This window comes from Manis pentadactyla, chromosome 10, assembly GCF_030020395.1.
Source record: "Manis pentadactyla isolate mManPen7 chromosome 10, mManPen7.hap1, whole genome shotgun sequence".
Lineage (NCBI taxonomy): Eukaryota > Metazoa > Chordata > Mammalia > Pholidota > Manidae > Manis > Manis pentadactyla.
In genome coordinates, this window is record NC_080028.1 from 60,427,685 (window position 1) to 60,447,735 (window position 20,051).

The following is a 20,051-nucleotide window of genomic DNA, read 5'->3' on the forward strand; positions in this document are numbered from 1 at the left end:
CCAACTTTTTAAAACTGTGTATATAATTTAAAAGATTATCCCACAAAATAACAATTACAATATATTCAACAAAATGAGAATATAAAAAAATGTTCTGATGAACTATAAGATTTGAATTTCCTAATAATGCAAATAACATATTTTCATATGAAAAGGAGCCTTTCATATTCTTTGAAAACGTTTCATTTTATACTTCATACTGCCACCTGCTGGCTTCCCTAACTACAATTCCACAATGTTAAAAAAATTAAGTTGTAATTTAAAATGCAGTTTAAAACTATCTTTACTATGCTTGAAAACCTCCATAATTTTTCCTATCAAAAAGACAGAATATTAACATTAAAAGGACATTCAGATACTTCTGCTAAAACTGCTTTTCTTTCACTTAAAGGCAAATAAGCAAATAATGAAAGTCAGCATCGCAAAAGCAGCTGGATAAACATATCCTCAGCTCCTTAAGAGGATGTTACTGAATGCAAAGGGATGAAAATGTTACAACTGTAAGGAATTGGCCCAAGCAAAGGACACCACCTGCCGTGGTGGCCTGAGAAACCATATAACTCCAGCAGAGTCCTACTGCTTTAACCAAATCTGAAACATTCCTAAAGGACAATTCCCAATATTGTTTTCTTCACTGTCAAACAAGGTAGCCATGTTCATTTATCATTTCCGTTAATTCCTATACTTGAAAGAAAATTATGAGTAGTGGTTTTCCCACTTAACGGGAAAAACTGAGACACACGGGTTGAGTCTGCTGCACTACTGAGCAGAGTATTCTGAATGCACAGAGGTCTTGTTATAAAGCGCCTTGATATAATCCACATTTTATTTCTAGTAAGTCCTCTCATGTTTCAAATGTTTCATGGCTACTCCATCACCTCCATGATAAAATCTCAAGCCTTAGTGTCACTTCCTCCTCTGTTCTCCAAGTCCTCTGTGCACATCCCCATTAGTACATACTTCTACATACTTCATTCTACTGCAATTAATTGCCCTTGTCGTTCTCCTCCGTTAACCTAGGAACTCCTTAAGGTGAGGGAGAATGTTTAAATTAAATACTGACTCCACAACCTACCCTGAGTGTGAACTAAGTGCTAGGCCTGAGCTAGACAGATGAGAGCCAAAGATGAGCAATAAGATCCCTGCAGCACTCCACATGCTCACAGACTGATAGAGCAGGTTGGCCTCCCCTCTGTGATAAATTATCATCATAATATTGGTTTGGCCCATGCTATAACAAGTGAATGAGAAAAAATTGGAAAGCATGGTCCCAGAGGGGAGTCTATCAGTCCTGCACCATGTGTTGGGTGGAGTAGGAAGGAGGAGCAGCAGAGAAGACTGCATTCCACCCATGCAGGAGAACCTTATGGCTCAATGAACAAGACAGTGGGTGACTATCCCTCCTCCGGCACAGTACACACTTTCATATGACATTAATATTTTTAAAAGGAGGTAGAGGAGAACTTAGAAAAATTCTATAAAGCCTTAGTTTATTCAGTTCTATTTGTTACTGACATTCAAAACCCAATGTTTTAAATTTACTTTATGAACAATCTTGAATGATCTTAGTGCTAACATTGTGTTTAAAAATACATGATTTTAAACTTCTAATCTTAAGCTAAGATGAAAAAAGAGTAGGTTGATATTTCCCAAAGTAAGGTGTTCTACTAAAAAGAGAGAGAAAATTGATGGTGTGAAATCAGTATTAACAGCAGTCCCTACAGCCAACAACTGGGCGACTAAAAGGGATATGAATAAACCATTCCAAATTCAACTGAAACAACATGTACACACCCCTTTTTCCAGGTAAAGTAATGCCATCAGATTATATGATATAAACGTTGTAAGTAGAATGTTTTCATTTCTGAATTTCTTTCCTCAAACTAAAAATTCAACTAAGTCATTTAAAATTTATACACACAAAATCCAAACTCAGAAAACTAGGGGGTTAAAATACAAACTCATTTTTCCCAAAAATCATCCCTGCAACATAAGGAGTCAGCTGATACTCCAGCAATTCTTTCAATGTCTATCAAGCTACATAAAGAATGTCTCTAAAATTTGGGACTTTATCTTGAAATAAAGTCATATATGTAGAAGACACATTAAAGAAATTATCTCAACTAATGTAGTTTGTATGAGCAAAAGATGACCTAACAATCAAAAATTTAATTTAACAGATTCAGTAGTTATTTTGAGGATGGGACCTAACAATTACAATTGCTGGTTATTATTATCTTTAAGTGAGCATTTAAAAAAAGCAATAGTGCCAGTGGTTGAATGTTGGAGACAACAAATATACAACCACTGGACAAATAAAACCAATAACCATAATGTTATGTCAATAGTTCTTGCGTCTTATGACTAGACTATAAATATATTCAAAAAGTATAAAATTTCAAACATAGAAGGAAATGAAGATTATATATGACTAGAAAACAGTAATGATTCAAAGTGCATTTGAAGAGTTTGAGTAATATTTCTTCATGATGAAATGTTAACAGTGGGAAAATAAGGGAGTAACATATTTAGATACCTCATAAGCTGCCATATATGGTAAATGTCTTCTAATAAAATAAAAACCCAAAATTTATGTCAAACATGGCCCATATTAAATATCTGTGACCTGGTCAATTAAAACTGTTATCACCATCAATGATCACTATCTTCTTAGCAAAAATTTCTTATTCTTTTCTAACTCCTATTTACTTTTTCAGTTATTTTTCCCATAGAGGTTAAAGCAAACTATACCACTGATATAAATATTTACAACCACCAACAGCAATTAGTAAAACAAAACCCTAGAAAATGTCACCTTACCAAGATATCATAATAGGTAACCTTGAAAAGACAGATCTTAAATTAACAACAAAACTGTTCTTTCATCACAGCAGGAAAAGGACTGTCACTATATCATGACTTCAGACATAACAATCCACTAAATGTTTAGACCTAAAGCCTCAATACTAACTCACATTAGTTTTAGGCAGTCTCAGAGACAAAAGGGATAATCTTTCCAAAACCCAGCCTAGTGAAGCACCTAAACACAACAGGCTAACACCTATTAACTGACTATACAGTTCCCTGCCTTGGACCCTAGCTTTCCCTCAATCCCCATTGACTCCTCAGAGTTCTTTGTCAATGTCTAGCATGGTCATACACAGCTCAGGAGTTCAACTGGCTCAATTCCTCTCTTCCCACATGGCTGCACTCAATGCTATATTTTTTATTTGATTTCACTAAGGTGGATGGATGTATTTTTCCCCCAGTAATATCTGGAACAGCTTTGAGCTTTGCCTTTAAACTTTGCCTGTACTGCCTCTGAGCCATGCTCAAGTAGGGAAGGAGAGAGCACCTCGTAACTTCCTCAAACAGCATGTGGAACACAGGAGTCTTGCCAGGACATAGGTCTGGGAGCTGCCAGGGCAAAGAGCCAGTAGCTTAGAGTGCCAACGCCTCCCCCCAGAGGCTGATTAGATGTAATTGTTAGCCATGCTTTAAAGCATGGGGCAAATAAAAGATTCCTTCCCCATCCAGATTATCACTCTGTTTACAAAGATGGGGGAAGGAGTGTTTATTAATGAATAATCTAAACTAAAATGTTTTAACTTATCTTATTCACACACAAAACCACCAAGATACGGTTTCAAAGATGTTAATTATACAATAAGCAAACAAGCTCCACTGTTTATCCTTTAACTATAAGAAGCCAGGACTAAACTAGCACTTCCCAATTCTAGATCACCCTTTCCCTCAAATCTTTCTTTAGGATCCTCAGAATTTCTCCCATATGTCAGGGTACCCCAACACTGTAACTGAAACCTCTATCAGTACAGGCCACTCCTTCCTTATACCTATGGACTATACTAGTACACACTTGACAGTGCGTGCCACTGGCAGATAAACTGATTGTGAAAATTAATCTTCAATTGGGAGAGTAGAGATGTGGATGTCATTAAAAAAATCTATAATGCTATAACTCTATAAACTGAGTCTTATTAACATAATGAAAACATTTATAACTTTAAATACTTTAATAGTAATAATATTAATCTTTAAGGAATTAGTTGATATAAAAAGCACACTGATAGATTATATCCTAATACATACAACTTCAAGTTTCTGGAACTTTTAGTGCTATTGTATCACACATCTTTAAACTGTAATCTCTATTACTAAATGAAACTCATTGTGAAATCAAACTATGATAGAGGCTCAATGGGCTACTGAGCTTATGTACACTCACCTGATTGGGTACATTTTCCTTCACACGTGTCCAAGCCCCAGCTTTATATAAATACTGGGCTGGGCTCAGAAATTTTGCTCTGTATTCAGAATTCACTTTCCTAACAGAAATGAAATGAGAGTAAATATTTCACCATGTTGATCATCTAAACACCATGTTTTTCTTATAATATACATACCCAAGCCTTTGATGTCTCCAAGGAGTAAGTTTCTTTTTATGCTGGTTTGAGTCTTTTGCTTCCATCTCTGCTTCTAGTTTCAAAGGGTCATCTGTTTTATTACACTAAAATAAAAATAAACATTTTATGCTTAAAATGTTACTCATTTAAGTAAAAACATAGATGTTACAAGTATACTTAGATAGTGTATTACAATTCTGTCTTTGGAAGTAAGTCTTGATGACTAAAGACACCATAGAAATCACAAGAAATCAATAGGCAAGTTTTGAAACTAGTACATCTGGTTAGTTTTTTCAAGTATAGCTCAGGATACAGTTGCATTTTCTAACAATAAAAATCTTAGGTCCTTGGCTAGGAAAATATATTTTTAAATTAACAAAAATCTAAAGAAATAAACTTGAGGCTAGTACCTACTGAAGAGTGGTCTTACATTTGCCCTTGATATTCTAAATTTACATTTAATTGTGTTATGTAATTAAGTACAATATCCCAATAAGTCAGTAAACACATTGTTGTACTGAATAACAACTCTTTCTTTTCTCCCTCAGAACACAGGCCTAATAAATAAATATATAAATCATTTTATTTTTAGTAATATAATTTCTATTTTTAAAGTCCATAAAGTATCAGGTATGATATTCCTGAGGATCAAAAAAAATGGACTTATACCCGTTACCTACAATTTATCATTTTAACCCAATGCTGCAACTTAATAGCTACTGTGTGAAACAGCCATAATTTCACAGAGAAGCAGGTTAGGCATACCCTGGGGTAAATCATGCGATACTGGCCACAATTTGGCATGCTTAAACTTTGGTTTAAAATACATGTGTGTATGTGTTTTTGTGTTTGATTTCCATTGTTTCTTTAATTTAGAGTATGTGTTTCTATCACTACTACTACCCCTGAAGCTCACATTACTGTAAGGCCAATCATGATATGAGACATAGTAGACTTACCATACTGTACTGCTAAGCATCCAGCACAGTATTACATTGAGTTATTCACACCTGTCTCCCCACTAGCTCACGAGCTCCTTAGGGCTTAGTGAGGTTATCATTATATTCTCAGTACCCACCCAGTGCCTGGCTCTTACTAAATGCTCAATGAACATCTGACATTTTATGAACAAACAAGTGAACTAATAAACTAGCTAAAAACAAATCTCAGGTGGTGGTAAATGAAAGAAAATGTGTAGAGTCTAAAATCATGAGAATTTTATTTTGTTTGAAGTTAAGAGTTGACAAATACCTTCTTTTCAGGAGATGTTTCAAAATTTCCATTCTCTTTCAAATCATTTCTTAATTTTGGTTCTTTCACTGGAGATAAACCCTTGAAATTTCTTTTGTATTCAGTTTCATGGATGATTGAGTTACCTTTGAATTGTGGAACAAATTTGCTTTTATTGTGGAAGACCTTAAAACAAAAATTAACTTAATTTAGCTTCTTTGTTGGTTAAAGATACAGAACTCAGTTCATCAGTTGCTTAAAATTTTTCACGTTTAAAGTTGAATTACAGGATACAAAAGACCAAAATCATATATGGCTGTTTGTAATTTTATTTATGTCTAATAAACATCCAAAGGACAACAAAAGCAAAAATAGACAAATGGGATTGCATCAAACTAAAAGTTTCCATACAGCAAAGAAAATAATCAAAAGTACGTAAGAGACAACTTATGGAATGGGAAAAAATGCTAACCATACATCTGTTAAGGGGTTAATATTGAAATTATAAAGCTAGCTCAAACAACTCAATATCAAGAAAACAACCTAATTTTAAAAATGAGCAAAGGGGCATAAAAACAGACACACAGTTTAATGGGACAGAATACAGTGCCCAGAAATAAACCCATGCATATATGCTCAGTTAATTTATGACAAAGGTGCTGAGAATACAGAGAAAGCACAGTCTTTTTAATAAAGCACGTTGGGAAAACTGGACAGCCACATGCAAGAGAAACAACCACTGCCTTACATCACACACAAAAATCAACTCAGAATGGATTAAAGACTTGAATGTAAGACCTGAAACTATTAAATTCCTGGAAGAAAATATAGGCAGTAAGCTCCTTGATGTTGGTCTTGGCAATGATTTTTTTAATTTAACCCCAAAAGCAAAGGCAACAACAGCAAAAATAAACAAGTGGGAATACATCAAACTAAAAGGCTTCTCACAGCAAAGAAAACCATCAACAAAATGAAAAGGCAACATACAGAATGGGAGGAAACATTTGCAGATAACATATCTAATAAGAGGTTAAATCCAAAATAAAGAACTCAAAAGAAGAGCAAACAATTTATTCTAAAAAATGGGCAGAGGAACTGAATAGGTATTTTCCAAAGAAGACATACAAATGGCCAACAGATGCTCAACATCACTATCATCTGAGAAATGTAAATCAAAACCACAATGAGATACCACCTCACACCTGTTAGAGTAGCTATTATCAAAAATACAAAGATAACAAAAACCCCTGTATATTGCTGGCAAGGATGTGAAGGGAACCTCTGTATATTGCTGGTAGGAATTTAAACTGGAAAACAGTACAGAAGTGTCTTGAAAAATTAAAAATAGAACTACCATAGGATTTAGCAATCCTACTTCTTGGTATATCCAAAGGAAATGAAATCAGGATCTCAAAGATTCTGCACTATTCACAATAGCCAAGATATGAAATCAGCCTACATGTCTATCAATGGATGAATGAATAAAGAAAATGTGTGTGTGTGTGTGTGTGTGTGTGTGTGTGTGTGTGTAATGGAATATTATTCAACCTTAAAAAGGAAGGAAGTCCTGTCATTTACAACAACACTGATGAATCCAGAAAACATGTGGTGAGTGAAATAAACCAGGCACAGAAAGACAGTGCGATCCGAAAAAGTTGAATTCACAGAAGCACAGACTTAGAATGGTGGTTACCAGGGAATAAGGGGTGAGAGAAATGGGGAGATGTTGGTCAAAGAGTACAAAGTTTCAGTAATGCAAGATAAGTAAGCTATGGAGAGTTCAAGAACAGCATGGTGACTACAGTTAATAATACTGTATTATTTACTTGAAATTTGCTAAGAGGGGACATCTTAAGTGTTCTCACCACAAAAATAAAAGGTAACTAAGTGAGGTGATATATGTGTTAATTAGCTTGATTGTGTTCATCATTTCACAATGTGTGTGTATATCAATATCATGTTGTACAGCATAAATACATCATTTTCACTTGTCAAATATACTTAAATAAAGCTGGAAAAAAAACAAAAGGTCAGCTTTCTATACTCATAACTATGCTTTGAATAATTTTCATTATAACAAAATAATGCTTAAGCCAAAAACTTAAGCTATATATCTTTGCTCCCCAAAGTTTCCTACCCTTCCCTCCCATCAGTTTAGTAACACGATAAGTACATAGGCATATTTTAATAATATGAACAGACATTAGCTTTCTAAGGCAATTCTCTTGTCAGCTCTGCAGGTTTTCTTCCTCCTTGATATGAATTATTTTTCTTTCTCTAACAAAAGGAAATCCTTAACATTTTGAGTATCTGACATGTTAATTTGTCCAGTGTTTTCTTTTCTTATTTTTAGCTTAAAGCAAAGAATCACATAATTATTATGCTTTTATTTTTAAATGTTTCCTTTTATCCTTAGTACTTCATAATATGGTGTCCATTTTATGGCATATTACCGCTGATTACAAGGAAAGAAAACGGAAAAGATATGGAGCTCAAATAAGGTGTACTAGTGCTTTATAACTGAAGAGTACATCTTCATACATACCAAACCCAAACAGTGTATCTTTCTCAGTACAGTCCAACCACAAGGAATTCTCTGCCAAAAACCGTTCTGACTCCTTTGCATATTAATATAAGATATCCTTTCAAAAAACAGGTGTCTGATAAAATAGAATGGAATGGCTCCTTCTGCAGTTCCCCCATCAATAAGCATTGAAAGTTTCAGACACATAACTCTTCAATCCACAGATCCTGGAATTAATGTGCTTTGAACTAACAAAGAGCACTTGCTTCCCCCAAAAATTACTTGAAACCCTCACTAATGAAAGCAATAAAACTACTAGTGAAGGTATTGCTAGAACTTATTTTATATTGTACATTTGGTCCTATAAAAACCATTTCTATATAATGCTTTCACTGAATTATGTAAAACTGTCAGTGGAGCTTTGATTTGAATCAGCTCTGGCTTAAAGGTGAAATGCTGTATGAAAACTGAATCATCATAATTTTCAAGTTGTAAAGTAATTTTGTAGGTGCACCTACTAGCCAAGAAAACTTGTGAGCCATATCAGGGGATATTCTAAATGGAAACATTTCCTACCTAGGCCTAGAATATGGTTAGGAACATAAGGGCAGTTAAGAGCCTCAGAACTGTCTAGGCTAGTACAACAACAGAGTATGGACTCGTAATGGTGGTCTAATGCCAAACGTTATCCAAGGGTGTAACATCACACTTAGTTATCATTACAGCTTTTGAATTTTATAAATATAGTTAAACTGACAATTGTTATTACTGTTCATCTGATATAAGGACACAATTAGGTATCTTATGTTACTTTCAACTTATTGTGAATGATTAAAATATCCAAAGCAGTTATACCTGTCTTAGAAAACAGAAAATATGTAATATATTAAATTTAAAAATGCAACAATATAAAATAAAACCAATTTAATAGTTTTTAATTTAAAAAAATTCACAGCATGCAAAAACTTACCAGTCCCTAGTTTTCATTACCTTGTGTCATACTTAATATATGTGATGGACCTGGCAACAATGGTCATCAGTAGCCTAGGACAGTATAATATCACTGCTATAAATCAGAAATAATGGAATGGCTTTAGCAAAACTCTCATTTGCACTTTTCTAGAACCTACCTCCAGGACTTCTTAAGTATCTGATTTCTTTCAGCTCTTAGTTCTATGTAAATCTGCATCACTAGATCAAATGACAGTACTTAAAAAACATACTACATCCATTAAACTACCTGATTGGCTGCAAAAACTGGAGTAGTTTCTTTAGGGGTCTTCCAAACAAACTGCCTTTGATATTCAGAATTTCTCAAGATATTATGTGAAGGAACAACAGTTAATCCAGCTTTCTTCCGCAGAACTCTATCCAACTGCCAGGGGAAAAAAAGAATCTCACTCAAAGTCATTAAAAATTTCTATTCAAACTTTCCTTACTGTGGTAAAAAACATGTAACATCTACCCTCTTAATAAATTTTAAGTGTACTTTACAGTATTAACTATATGCATAAGTTGTACAGCAAACATTTTCAACTGATAATGTCCCTTTTAAATTGTCAACTTATTCAAAATTCCTGTCAATACTGTCAAGGAATTATTGTGTATCTCAGAAAAGGATAACATCTCTCAGCTCTTTCCAACCTCTCATTCATAATTAAATCTATTACTAAAAAGCAACAGCCCCTTGTTTTACCCCCACACTGCTTCTGGGTCACCCCTTCCCCTGCCCACCAGACTTACACATCACCTTTTTAGAGTCTACTGTGCCCCTGGATTTCAAAACAAGCAACGGATTCTTCTCCAACACTCCTAAACACCTCTCCGGGGTTCCAATCAGCAGTGTACATGAAATGGGGAAAAAGTAGTGGAGTGGAGGAAAATGTGGGAGGTGGTGAAACTGCACAGGTCCCTGCAGCCTATGCTTACGTGCTCACAGGGACCTTCCACAGGCCGGGGGTGACATAAGAGAACAGAACTGAAAGATCTTTGAGATCCAGTCAGGACTCTCCTTCCTTTTGCATTTTGCCAATCAAGATTCTGTTTGTTTATACAGTAAGAAATTGAAAGGGGCCTTGGTAGAAGTCAGCTCTCCACTCCTGCCAGAGGTAATGGCCTACTCCCCTTCTCTGTCTCAACTTGATCTCTCCCTTAGGATTCAGAAGCTGATAGATGATGAATAAAATCCAAAGACAGGCTGTCCATCCAAGGAAGGGATATCTTAGTATAACAAGTACAAAATGGTGACTATTAAGAGAACTGATTCATAGTAACTTAAGTCAACAGCCTCTTATCAACTATTCTGTAAGATGTTACATAAGAAAACAATGGAAAAATTTTAAGCACAAAATGTAGTATCACTGAAATGACAAATCTACAAAATTTTCTATGCTTTTGAAAAGAAATACAATGACTATACCTACCTCATTATCTGCATTTTCTGGAAGAAGCTTGGTAGATTTTTCCAGTTCCACATTTTTATTATTAACTGGCGTATGGTTTGCTATTACATCTTCATTATTTCCCACAATATCTGAAGCCCCTTCGGCTTTGGAGTCTACAGGGTGAGATCTGCTTCTCTTGGGAGCCCTGGAGGCTTCTAGTGTAAGAACTCTTTCTTGGTTAACATCTTTTTGTTCTGCCTCTTGTGCTTCTGGTGTTTCTGGGGCTCCAGGTTCTGGTGATACAACCACATCATTCTCTGAGATAGTTCCATTCCACTCAAGAGATTTTGAAATCTGCGTGTCATGATAAGGGACTCTTCTTTTTGAAATAAAACTCGGCTCTTTCATGATTCCTAAAAAATTTAATATAAAAAATAGTATAAAGTTACAAAGACAACTTTTAATAACACCTATGAGAGGAGAAATAGAATTTAAAATTCAGTTGAGATACACACACATAATATCCTTCAAGTTACAGGACAAAATAAGTAGTTTTTCAACATAAGATCTTTAATTCTGCTTTAAAGAAGTATTAAAAGGTAGACCATAAAAAAATAAAAAATTGGAGTCACAGTGTTCGAGTTATCCTAACACAAGTCACTAGAATCACAATGGGATGGGATGGGCCTGGCAGGCCAGGCAGGACACTGTTGCCTCCGTTTCTAATTACTTTCCTGTGCTACTTAACAGAACAAGAGGCCCTGATGCTGTAAAAATTTGGAACTTATCACAATGGGATGGGATGGGCCTGGCAGGCCAGGCAGGACACTGTTGCCTCCGTTTCTAATTACTTTCCTGTGCTACTTAACAGAACAAGAGGCCCTGATGCTGTAAAAATTTGGAACTTTTCACAAAGCTTCTCTTATGCAAAGCACAACAAGATGAGAAGGGATGAGATGTCGTCATGCCAGATCCTGGCTCTACATGTGCCTCGATTTCCTGAGAATTAAAGAGAATGAACCCTTTTAACAAGAGCTGAGATGCAATTTCTCTATATTTCTGTCTGACAAGCCAATGTCCAAAAAACCTAACCTTCTGCACAGGTAAGAGGAGCTCTGTGGAATGACAGTCACTGAGACACTGCCCTAGTTTGGGGCCAGGCTTTAAATAGAAAAAAGACTGCGCAGAGCTAGGAAGAAAGATTAAGACCAGAAGGGAAAGGAAGGAGAAAGTGTACAGAGAATCTGGTATTAGGTAAGGCTCAGAGTTCTTTAGCCTCTATCATGGATATTTTGGTCATCGAGCTCGGGGTCCTTACACTTACAAGGCTTCCCTAGACCCATGGTCTTCAAACTGGGTGCATACATACCTGGAGGCACACAAAGATACTCCAGGGGGGTAAACAGAAATAAACCACTTAAGGGAATCATTTTCCAGATTCTCACTTTCATATGTGCTAGTTCCTGACACTGGTCTGCCTAGGAGCTGTGTCCGCCATCTGCAGTAGTCATCTCCCACGGCTCTTTTCATATTCAGCCTTTTCCCAATTCACAAAAGACAAATACGCTTCTCACCCAGCTCCACAGAATTTAAAAAATCTCAGAGATGGGGAGGACAAATAAAGGGACAATTCAAAAAACCATCAGGGGAGAGTATTTGACAACAAAGCAAAGAAGGTAGAGATAAGAAATAACAAAGGACCAGTACCTTATTTCACCTAGCTCCAAACCGTTCCCATCTATCTGAGAAGTAAAATTCAAGTGTAAGAGGGCCGTCATGTGAAATACACATATGCATGTTAACACATTTATTTGAACTGAAAAATAAACTTGAGTTTTTTCTCACAGAAAAGAACTCTACCTTGCCTCATTAACTTGACAGGGAGGACTGACTTCACTGATTATATGATAAACATTTACCATAAATTGAATGAACTACACTGGAAGCTCCAAAGTTTTAACAAAATATGTTTCACACAGACACAACAGTCAATACACCAGAAACCATGTCCTTTGAAACTACTTGTTACACTTATGATTTTTAAAAATTAAATATCAACTTAAAAATGCAAAGGAATACAAAGACTTTCTAAATTCTTTTAGGGGATATAACAGCAAAGAAGTTTGAAGACCACTGCCCCAGACTTCTCTCTGCTTTAACACAGACAGGGGCTTCTGGTAGAAGAGCAAAACGAAGAAAGATTCTTGAGTGGTCTGCCCTCATCTCCCAGCACCAGCAAAAATATAGTGTGGTGAAAATATACACCATGTTAACAGAACATCCAGCCAGTCTGAGGTAAAACTGCTCCTGTTCCTTGCTGGCCTCCCACCTCCCTTTCGGGACATCCTGGAGTTCTCACTCTGCCCCACCCCACACCTGATGTCCCCATTGACATGCTCACCTAGACTATTCCTGCTTTCCTAATGCACCATCCTCCTAAGTGGCTTTGCTCCCTCAGCCTCATTTCATTACCCTTATCCTCAAATGTAGCTGATCTAAGCTAAAATGTTATGGAGACAACTATCTATTTTACCAATTCCCCAGTGTCATAATTTTAGACTAGGCCCTCAGAGGGCTATTCTACGTTTTTAAGAACAATTTCTTTGGGATTCTTAATCTGATACAGCCTCAGATTTGTGGACTTTCTCGTCATTTGGAGAGGATTCCAAGCATCACCCTGACCACGGACACCCAGTCTTTGAGGTCAGGCTCCAGGTAAAGGATCCTGATGCTACACAGGAACCCTAAAAGAGTCACCCATTCCAGCCCACTCTTCCTTTTGTTCTGTTTCCTAATCCTGGAAATATTCTCCTCATTGTACTAATTTTCAAGCTTGGGAAAATAATGTTTATTTCCCATAAGCCTTTTCACTTCCTGGCTTCAAACATCTAACATTTGAGTACAATACAATTAATGAAGGTTGTTTTAAAGAAGACATCAGCAAAAATAATTTCTGAACCTCTGAAGAGAATTCAGACTTCACATTGAGAATTAAACTGAGAAGACCTCCTTAATAACAGCTAATATTTACGCAGCCCTGTGCTAAGCAGTTCACATGTTACATCCTTTAATCCTCACAACCACTTGAGGCAGATGCTACCAGGAATCTGAGGTTCAGAGTGGCTACCATTGCCCTGGATGTCTGATTCCAAATCCTGACGTTGACAATCTAAATTCTCATCACTATAATTATTCCAACTAACTAAGTTCTCACTGAGCACACAGTATTATCTCCTGTGTTTTACATACCACACATCAGGCACTCTCACATAAGTCACTTGAGGGACACCAAGCACCCATCTGTATAAGTGCGCCTGTCCCTTAACAGGCAGCATCTCATTTAATCCCTCCCAGTAATCCTGTGCAATGGGCTTGCTAAATCCCACTTACTGAAAGAGGCCCAATTTACCCAAGCTCACACAGCTAATGTAGATTCCAACTCAGGTTTATTCATTCATTCAAAAACTAGTTTCAGTAAGCTCTAGAGTCTGTCTACGCCCTGTGTCACACACTGAGCAGGAACAGGGTGGGAAAGATAGACAGAGTTCTGCTCTGAGATCTCATATTCTAGTGAAGGAAAATTAAACAAGCAGGTAGAATAAAATCAGTCTGTCTCTTTTCCCCTCTGCCATGCCCTGGGAAACCTTGGCCTAGCACTCTGACTTCCCTGGGACACAGAAGGAAGTATGTGTGTTGACAAGAATGTGGCCTCTGAACTCATGGGCTTTGAACAAACAGACGTGATTTCAAATCAAGGTTCTGCCACTTACTAGCTGTGAACGTTGAGCAAACTACCTAACCTATGCAAGCAACTGTTCCTTAAGACCTTGGAAGTATTCCTCCCCAGGTACCTACTCTCAGCTTTCAGGACCTGGATCAGATATCACCTCCTCAGAAAGGCCTTTTCTGGCTATTCAAGCTAAAGTATATTCAATATCCATCAATCCACCCATCCCCCAAGTTATCTAGCACACTAGCCTACAATTTTTATAACAACCTGAAATCTCCTAGTTTACTTATTGAGTTGTTTACTGGTTTTCCCCACTGTTATGGATTTTTGGCTATATCCCTAGAAGCTCAGAATAGTCTTTGGCCAATAGTAAACCCTCAATAAATATTTATTAAAAGAAAAAAGAGTAAGTCTAATTGAACAATGCCAATTAAACAATGCCTCACAATGTTTTAAGAAATCATTTTGCAAACTTAATCTGAAGGTTTCTTCAAGTTATAAACTATGAGTTTGTTAACTTACCTAATTGATCTGATCTAAGTCCAGCCCATGGGTACCTTCGCCCCACTGAGGGATTATAGGACTCTGACAAATATGACTTTTTCCACAAAAAGTTTCTCTGGTATTCACTCAGCCCCTGTAATGCAAAATACAATTTGAGTACAATACAATTAATGAAGGTTGTTTTAAAGAAGACATCAGCAAAAATAATTTCTGAACCTCTGAAGAGAATTCAAAGACTTCACATTGAGAATTAAACTGAGAAGACCTCCTTAATAACAGCTAATATTTACGCAGCCCTGTGCTAAGCAGTTCACATGTTACATCCTTTAATCCTCACAACCACTTGAGGCAGATGCTACCAGGAATCTGAGGTTCAGAGTGGCTACCATTGCCCTGGATGTCTGATTCCAAATCCTGACGTTGACAATCTAAATTCTCATCACTATAATTATTCCAACTAACTAAGTTCTCACTGAGCACACAGTATTATCTCCTATGCCTAGTACCTTTCTAAATTCTATGAAGTCAACCAAAGAAAGACAAATGTCCCTCCCATTCTGATACAAGCCCTTAAGACGGTAAGACAGTCTTGGTCTGTGGAACCTCTGGTGAACTGTTAGGTTGAAGGGTGCTTGACCCTGACTGCTACCAGCAACGTGGAACTTTTAACAAACGCTTAACAAATGTACAACTATGAAAAATGTGTATTTCTTATACCTTGTCTTTATCTTGCCAAGATCCCATTTCTCAAACCTTTAAAAGACATATGCACTTTAAAGTTTTAAAGGTAAGATGGGGGACGGGGCTGTGGGAGGGCCACAGGTGTCCCAGTCTGAAGCCACCTTAGTTCCCACTAGGAAGTGCCCTCCTTCTGCTCCTCTGCGCCCTCCAGAATAAATCTCTCAACATCAACCAATTCTTCCACACTACAATTCAGGAGTGTGTGTGAGCTGAGGGAGTTAGCAAAGGGGAAGGCATCCTCCAGGAGCGTGGCTGGCAGGCTCTGCGGGGAGGAAGGGCGCGGCACACAAAGCCAGCGAGGCCCCCGCGCCCCACACCCGCCCCGCCGCGGGTCCCCCGAGCTGCCTTCGGGTCCGAAGACCCCGGCCTCACCTTGAAGCGCACCGGCATATCGCCCGGCGCTGCAGACCTCGCCGCTCCGACAGTTAACGGGACAAAAAGCCCCGTGGGGGGGGGCGGGGCGACAACAGCCGGTTCCCTAGCAAAAGCCTCGGCCCGGCGTCCCCGACTACGCGCCGGCGCATTCCACGCTTCCCTCCTTGTGCCCCGTCGCTCCGCCTTTCCCCGCCCATTTTGGAGTCTAAGAACCAATACAGACTTGGAGACCACGGCCGTCCTTCAGGCTGACCAATCTTGCCTGAAAGCGGGACGCCCGCCTCCCTTGCCCGAACCGTCGGCTGACAGAGATGGCGGGCGGAAGGCCGGCCAATGAGGCTCCACGAGCCGCAGTGGGCGGGGCCCCGCGGGAGCTTCGTCCTGGAGAGCGTTCCATGGCTCCCGGTACCTCGGGCTCGCGAGCAACAATGGGTCTCCGTGCTCGTGGAATTCGCGCGTCGCCGCCTTCGCCAGGCCAGGTTCTTGACGTCGTAAAACATGAAGGTGTGTTCATCATTCCAAAATGTACTACGGAACCGAAGGTTTTGTCTTTCTGAAATGAAAATGTTCGGGTCTATTCTCCTGAATAGCGGTTCTTAAACCGACAGCCACGTAACACTACTTACTGTCGCACCGAAAGGGATAGGCCAAAAAGTAAGCATAGTTCAGGCAGGCCAAAAAAAGTTTTTTTTTATTGAACCTCGCAAGATGGACGGCTGACTTCCAGTGATGTTCTTGCCTCTCACAATCTACCCCCACTGCTCCCTCTACCCCCCACCCCCGCCAAAAAAAGATGTGCGCGGAACTCCTAGGTTAGAAAACATTAATGATACTTCATGAGTCTCAACTTCCAAAACATCAGCCTTGTCTCTCCTTCACCCTTTTTTAAAAATAAAATTCTGATTTTAATAGCTGCCATCACCAATAAATATTTCTTAAGGTCCTGCCATTGACAGGACACTGCTGTCCCTGAGGATGGGAAAGAAATAAATTATCCAGACAGTTGTCTAATATACTTGGGGAGAATCAACGTATATTTATTCAAAAATAAATCAGTGTCTAATTTATCATGTGCTAAATTTCCAAATGAGAGGCATAAATGACAAGGGTTATAGGAGTTGGAGGAGGGAGTCATCCTTTAGGGCAGAAGTGATTAGAAAAAGCCTCAGGAAGAAATATTCAGACTCAGCCTTGAAAATTAGAAGAACTGAAGTAAGTAAAGAGGAAAATGAGACAATCGAAGGGCAGATGTCTGAATGAAAGGCTGCCAGGCTTCTTCCAGGAACAGTGAAAACAGTGCTTTTCTTTCACTTTTGTCATTTGTTGACTGGAAGAAAGTATATCCTCTTTTAAACTTTCAAATATTAATAGCAATCCTTGATGTTCTCCTTTAAGCATTTCTGCAAAGGTTTGTCTTCCTGAATCCTAATTGATGTCTCTGTTCTTCATCATCACTGAGATATTTAAAAATTCATTTGAAGGAGCCACCTGCTATCTGAAACAAAGAGAATATTAAATTAGTCCCTATGCGGCCCTGTATCCAGGGGGCCCTTGATAAATGTTAATTGGTGATGACAGCATTTCTGTCGTGTAAATTAAGAATGGCACAAACAACACTCACTGGAACATAAAACAAAAGTCCTCTGCAGTGAAGCAGCCCAGATCTTACAGGGTAGGAAAGGTACAGCTCTGGTTAGACACCCAGCTTTATTGCCACATAAGGCTAAGGTGATATCAGTAAAAGTAAGCATGTAGAACGTGGCCTGTCTGCTACCCCAGGGCAATGATAACTGCAGTAGAGTTCCCTGAGCAGGTAATAAATGGCAAGAACAGCAATAGTAAAAATAACTTAGTCGCAACTTGAGTTTGCGGAGTTGTGTTATAACGACTCAAAGAAGAATATTTTACTTTGTTGTTTTTAAACAAAAGCCTACCTCGGTTTAAGAGACAAAGATGTAGACATGGAAAATGGGACAACCTTGGTAAATGGGAGTTTGTAGCCTGTGTTTTACCAGCCCTTACACTTCCTGCTACTGCAGGAAAGACCCAGTATCCTACAAAGTTCCACCCAAGTGTTTGGGGATGTCCCTAGGAGGTGCCTCACATAACTTACAGCTACCACGTATGAGTATTCCCACCACAACACTACCACTTGTTCCAATGGCCACACAGCTGTAGGTGTCACTCGTCCTGCAAGGGGGCGGCCACATTGGCTGGGTACTAGGCTCCACTGGGTGCAGAATGAGGTCAGACTGCCCACCTCTTGGTGATGTGCAGCTAAGCACCTCTCTCCCTGTTTTGTGTTAATCTCTATTAAGTGACAATCAAATTGTCTTGGAGATTTTTTCCATTTGTTTAGCCTCCCTCTCCTAAGGGAAGCCCATGAACTCTAGGCCAGAAAATAATTCCTCAGGTGATCTCACTTTGTGCTTCTCTCTTCCAACTGCTAAGGCTTCTTACTGGGACGAGGTGCCATACCTGGCTCCCTCTTCCCTTTGCTGATTTCTCCATTTATCATGCAAATAGATTTCTGCCTTCTACCTGTAATAGACTGTAGGCAATTTGGCAATCCTTTTGACCCAGCAATTCCACTTTTATAACTTTACCTTACCTATATATTTGCCCATATGTGAAAAATATTATTTATTTAGTTGTTCACTGCATTGTTTGCAGTAACAAAAATTGGAAAAAACTTTAAAGTCCCATCTACAGGGGACTAGTTAAATACGTTATGGTTCCTCCAGGGCCCAGAGCAAAAACACACTGAGCCGCAAGTCCAGGTGGCAGTGGAAGGTTCTGCTCCTTGGGCTTCTGACCCAGCAGATCCAGGTATCAAGTACTATATCCATCAGGGTCCAGCTGGGAAAACAGAAACTACCAGAAGCACTTCAACAAAGAAAACTTAATATAAGCTATCGGTTAATGAGTTATTGGAGAACTTTCAAAAACTAAGAAAGGATGGCAATTCCACGAAGCAGCTTACACCCCTGAGACTGAAGGAACAGGGGAAAATGTTGAGGTCACTGGGATGTAGAAGCTTGCCTTAGAGTCCTCAGAGTTTGTCAGACCTCTGAGAAGGGTCGCCGCCCAGCTGGTATTGGTATCTCTGAGGAGACAAAATGAGGCTGCCTCTGGGGGCAACAAAAAAGAAGGGGAAAACTGGAGAGTGCAACCAACTGCCACGGGGAGCACAAGGTCGGTGTTAAGGTGCTGCTGAGAGGAAAGCAAGCAAGAGAGCATTCCAGTCTCTCGTGCCCACTCTTAGCAGGCCTACCAGGAAGCCAGCAGGGTCCAAAGAGTGCGAGTGCCTGGAACAAGATACAATAGCTTATAAACTTGCACACACCCATACAACCCTTTGAAAAAAAACCAGAATCTTTTGATGAGCTAACATGAAAGGATCTAAAACAAGAAAGAAGCAACGTGGAGAAGAATGTGTATAGTATTTCATTGGTTGGGATAAAAGAAAGACAAAAGAAAGAAACAATGATGTCATATAATGGCATCATTCACAGATACTGTTGCCTATATGCATCATCAGTCTAATTCCGTTAGCAGCAGCTATGAAAATGGAGAACATTTTATGCAACTGACTTACATGGAAACTTTAAGGTATTGATATTTATTGTTAGGGCTATTCTCTTTACATAAAGTAACTCCACTGACCCTTTCTAGATTCACTTTGATTTACATATATTGCGATAAGACACAAAACATCAAAATCCTTTAAAGCAACTTTTATTTGCACTTGAGATATAAATATACTACTCATTCTATTAAAAATAGGAAGTTGTTCACTACACAAACCTAACAATCTCCCATCATTTTCTCCATAGCAATTGGAACATTGGAGAATTTGTATAGTATTTGAATTAGTATTTGTATTTGCCTTTAACTATATTTTTATTTAACAAACAAAAATGGGTTACATATAAGCAAAACACTGTCAGACAGTCAGGGTTGAAGAAAGAAGTTACGGAGATGAGTAAGACATAGCCCCTGCCTTCAAATCCGATTACAATCAAATGAGAGAACAGTACACAAAGAACACAGGAAATGATAGGAGGAAGCAAGGAAGGGCCTAAATGTGAGCATCCTAGTCTTCGGAAGATGCTTTTAAATCCACCCTGGGAAACACC

At 38.5% G+C, this 20,051-nt stretch overlaps 1 protein-coding gene across 3 annotated transcripts in view; it reads right to left on the bottom strand.

Moving 5' to 3' along the window:
• MDM1 (Mdm1 nuclear protein) overlaps positions 1–16,065 on the bottom strand; it is a 30,206-nt gene extending 14,141 nt beyond the window's left edge. For 2 of the 3 annotated variants that reach the window (XM_057486852.1, XM_057486853.1), the window contains exons 1-7: positions 15,910–16,065; positions 14,815–14,929; positions 10,602–10,975; positions 9,419–9,553; positions 5,676–5,840; positions 4,425–4,528; positions 4,247–4,346 (exon numbers count right to left, since the gene is read on the bottom strand). In XM_057486852.1, coding sequence (XP_057342835.1) covers positions 4,247–4,346; positions 4,425–4,528; positions 5,676–5,840; positions 9,419–9,553; positions 10,602–10,975; positions 14,815–14,929; positions 15,910–15,927 — 1,011 coding nt within the window. In that variant the 5' untranslated portion in view covers positions 15,928–16,065. The remainder of the gene's footprint in view (positions 1–4,246; positions 4,347–4,424; positions 4,529–5,675; positions 5,841–9,418; positions 9,554–10,601; positions 10,976–14,814; positions 14,930–15,909) is intronic. The other variant, XM_057486854.1, reaches the window with a different exon arrangement.
• Positions 16,066–20,051: the final 3,986 nt, after the last annotated feature.